This window comes from Hyaena hyaena, unplaced genomic scaffold, assembly GCF_003009895.1.
Source record: "Hyaena hyaena isolate Hyena2069 unplaced genomic scaffold, ASM300989v1 scaffold_9, whole genome shotgun sequence".
Lineage (NCBI taxonomy): Eukaryota > Metazoa > Chordata > Mammalia > Carnivora > Hyaenidae > Hyaena > Hyaena hyaena.
The window spans coordinates 2,383,225-2,387,228 of NW_024080641.1; the positions used below are offsets into that span (position 1 = coordinate 2,383,225).

Below are 4,004 nucleotides of genomic sequence, written 5' to 3' on the forward strand. Positions count from 1 at the left end.
CTCCCGCTCCAGCCCTTCCCCTGGGGCCCCAGGCTCCGCCTCCCCCGCCCTGTGTCACTCAGGGGTGGGAAGGGCATACCCCCTCCCCCTCGCCGCCATCCCCCTCCCCAGGCTCACAGCCCTGCTAGGACAGGACCAAGGCCGCACAGGCCTCTCATCACCCTTAGGGACTCAGGCCCACCAAGATTCATTCGTTCACTCATTCATTCTGATTCATTCATTCAACCAGCCAACAAATGCGTTGAGCACTTTCTGGGTCCCTGGCCAGGGCCGGGCTCTGGGGGTGCAGCAGAAGGGAGGTGGCCCTGCCCGACCCCTGTGTTCCGGGGTGCGGGGTGTGTGTGTGATGGTGCGTGAACAAGGAGAGAGAGATGGTTGCCAACAGGGAGAAGAGCCGAGAGAGCAAGGGGCTGGGGATGTGTTAGGGAACAACGGGGGCTGCTTTCCGTTGGGGGTGGTCCGAGGAGACGACGATGAAGACAGAGACCCGAGAAATGAGGAGTCGGTCAGCGTGAAGGAAGGAGGGGAGGGGAAGGGCAGAGGCGCGGAGGCCTCTGGGTTAAGGCTGGGAGGGTGGGGGTGGGGCACGTGGCCGGCCCGCCAGACAATTGGACCCCATCCTTCCGAGATCCGCCCTCCACCACCCGAGAGGAAGGAAGTCCCGCCAGCCCAGGGTCCCAGTGGGTAGGGGGACCGTCCCCTCCGCAGGGCCCCTGGGTAATGCGCCCTCCGCTCTGTCTCCTCGCAGTCCTGAAGGGGAAGAAGCTGAGTTTGCCGGCGTAACCCTGGGCCCGGCCGTCCCTCTCCTCGGCAGCCCGCGAGAGGCAGAGGAAGGCAGCGAGAAGACAGGAGCCTTCCCGTCCCGTCCAGGGGTGACTTTTTAAAAGAACCAATCTCTCCGCGCTCCCCAGCCCCCCTCCTGCCGGGTTTCAGGGGGGACAGCGGAGAACCCAAGTCTTGGGGAACTCAGGACCTGGGCTGTTTGTAGTTTTTTGCCTTTTAGAGAAGAAAAAAAAAATCTTTCCACTATTTAGTTTTTGATTCCGAAGACTCCTTTTCTCTTCTACTCTCTGGCCCACCCGATTTTTATAAACTGTTTTCGAGTGTCCCATGGGGCGGGGTGGGGACCGAGATCTCTTCCCTCCCGCAAGCCCCTCGGCAAGCTTCCAGATCCTGCCCCGCCAGCCCCGCCAGTTGCCAAACACTAAACTGCAGGCACCCACCCTCCTGACCTCCCCCCGCGGCCACGAACGCAGCGCCCCCCAAAGTTCTGGAACGGGGAGAGGGAGGAGGGGAGGGACGGACTCCCTGATTTTTCAATAGTTTTGTTTTTCCAGAGTTTGGGGTTTTTGGTGTTGTCCTCATTTTTTTGACAACGTAGGGGGCGAGGGGCTGGGCGTGGCAAGGGGGCTGGCCCGAGGGTCCCTGTGGCTCGGCCGCCCGTGTTTTTGTACAGAAGTGATGGTTGATTCTTTGTTCTCTTGAAATAAACCGAGGAAAATGATGCCTCTTTCGCTACTGCTTGCCATCTCTCTGGTGTTTGTGGGGGCCCCTCCCGGCCCCCGTCTCCGCTTCTGCCTTATCCCATCGACAGCCTGGAGGTGACCGAGGCCCAGGAGGGGCAGGGAGGCGAGACACTGGGTTCCCCGGGACGCTGAGCTGTGTCCTCAGGCCTCACGGCTGTGCTGGGGAAGAGGTTTCGGAAAAAGACAAAAAAAAAAAATCTTGAAGATTCTCTTTATCTTGGCACAGAACTTAGCTGGCGCCTTTCCCAAATCCCAGGGTCGTAGAAGACCTTCGAGAGCGTGTGTTTTAGAGGTCACTGATTGGTGGGCCCTGTCTTACCGCTGTTTGGCATTTTGTTGAGCCGCTCTATTTGTTTTTAAAGAAAGGAAGGGAGGGAAGAAAGAAAAGAAAGAAGGAAAGAAAGAGAAAGAAGGAAAGAGAAAGGAAGGAAGGAAGAAGGAAAGAAAGAAAGCAGAGAGTCTGTTGCCAGCTTTTCAAAATCAGATTTTCACACTGAAATCTGGATTGCTGGCTCCTCTCGAAAACAAATCTCAGTCCGACAGTGCTGGGTCCTCGCTTCCGGGCGGTCACAGAAGACAGGAGCTGAATGGACGGGCTGTGAGCCTTCCACCGCCGTCCCCGGGACTTGGCTGAGGGGTCGCCACCATTTATTATCCAGCCCGACGTTGTCTGGGTTCTTTTGTCTGTCGGTTTGGTTTGGTTGCGTGGAGTTAAAAGAAAAGCAAAATATTCTCCACGTCTCCCTCCAGACTGGCTTCAACCCTGGCCCGTGTCCTTCGCCTGCGTCACCTGCTGGACCTCATGAGCTCTTGGAGTTTTGTCCCCTGATTCAGTGAGACTCTCCTAGATGTCCGCCGAGCCCTTCCTGAGGCGAATTTGGCTCTGTGGGCTGGTTCTGGAAGCTTCAGGAGGTGGGGAGGTGGCATTTCCCAAGTGTAAGCGCCAGGCAGGGGTCCGTTGGACCCTCATGGCAGCCCTGCAGGGGTTGGGGTACCTCGTGGGGGAGGAGCCCAAGGCTTATGGGGCAGATGGCAAAGGGGGTCTGTAGCTGGGCTCCCCAACAACTGAGTCTGCGTGCTTAGTCACTGCTGTGCGGTTCTCCAACTGCTCTTGTTATTCATCGGCCAAGGGGGACCCTCTGTGGAGAGGAATTTTGCCCAGAGGCCTGATCTGGAAAATGCGGGAACAGGGCTGCTTGGGCTGGTCCGTATGTGGTCTGAGCGCCATTGATGTAAGTCTGGTCCCAGTCTCTGGTGCACCAGCCAAGACAGCTCGGCCGGGAGCCATCAAGCGCCACATCCCAGCTTGTCCAGCGAGCGACAGAGTGGGGACCGGCGTGCGGGATCCCTGTGTCCAACATCAGAACAGCAGTGGCCCCGGCGGCCTTCTCCCCGAATCCCCACAGGGACCACGTCCGGCTTAGCTCTGTGGCTTCACAGGACCGAGCATGGGGTCTGCCACACAGAAACCTCAAAAAAAAAAAAAAAAAAAGGGACCGTACAACCCGCGTGTGGCCCCCCCCATGACCAGCATCCCTTTTTCCGGTTTGTAAATGAATGTTCTGCAGGTCAGGGTGGCGCTTGTGTGGGTGTGTTTGTTTGGCCTGCAGAACATTAACTTTTTTTGTTTGTTTGCTATTCGCTGTGAACTCTCTCCACACAAAAAGAAACGGATTTCTGATGGTTCTAGAAACGCCAGAAGGTTCTGGAGCTTCGCTGTCCAATACGGTAGCCATTCGGTCGATGCAGCCATCAGCCGTTGAGATGCGGTGGGTCCAGATGAAGACGAGCCATCTGCCAACAGCGGCAGTTTCACGGGGAAGGATGTAATCGGCCTCGTGTTTGTACTGGTGACGTGTTGAAATCAGTGACAGTCTTTTGTGTATATTGGGTTAAACAAGACACATGAAAATTAAGTTCACTGCTTTCAGCCGACTTTTCTTAATGTGGCCATTAAAACAGTCTAAAATTATAGCCCCCAGGGGGCGCCTGGGTGGCTTAGTGGGTTGAGCGCCGGACTTCGGCTCATGGTTTGTGAGTTCGAGCCCCGTGTCAGGCTCTGTGCTGACAGCTGAGCCTGGAGCCTGCTTAGGATTCTGTCTCCCCCTCTCTCTCTCTGCCCCTCCCCCAGCTCATACTCTGTCTCTCTCAAAAATAAATAAATATAAAAATAAATGAAATAAAATTCTAGCCCTGGTGGCTAGCATCACATTTTAACTGGACACCCCAGGCCCACGGCGCTGAATGCCGGGTGCTGAGTAGAGGTGGCCGCTCTAAGACGCGGCCCCTGGCCCCTGGCCCCTGTCCCCAGCAGTCTCTTACTGGGCTCTTCGCCCACAGGGGCCACCTGCCCGGCTCGTGCACGAATCCCTGGCTGCCTTCTGGGTTCTAGAATAAAATCTCTTCCTCTTCCCCGAGGCGGTCCCGCAAATGTTTGCAGACAAGGATCGCCCTTGCTCTCACTCACGGACTCACCGT

General features: G+C 56.7%; 1 protein-coding gene across 1 annotated transcript in view; it reads left to right on the forward strand.

Moving 5' to 3' along the window:
- KDELR1 (KDEL endoplasmic reticulum protein retention receptor 1) overlaps positions 1–783 on the forward strand; it is a 7,649-nt gene extending 6,866 nt beyond the window's left edge. Inside the window, exon 6 of the mRNA XM_039247396.1 lies at positions 749–783. Coding sequence (XP_039103327.1) covers positions 749–783 — 35 coding nt within the window. The remainder of the gene's footprint in view (positions 1–748) is intronic.
- The last annotated feature ends 3,221 nt before the right edge of the window (positions 784–4,004 follow it).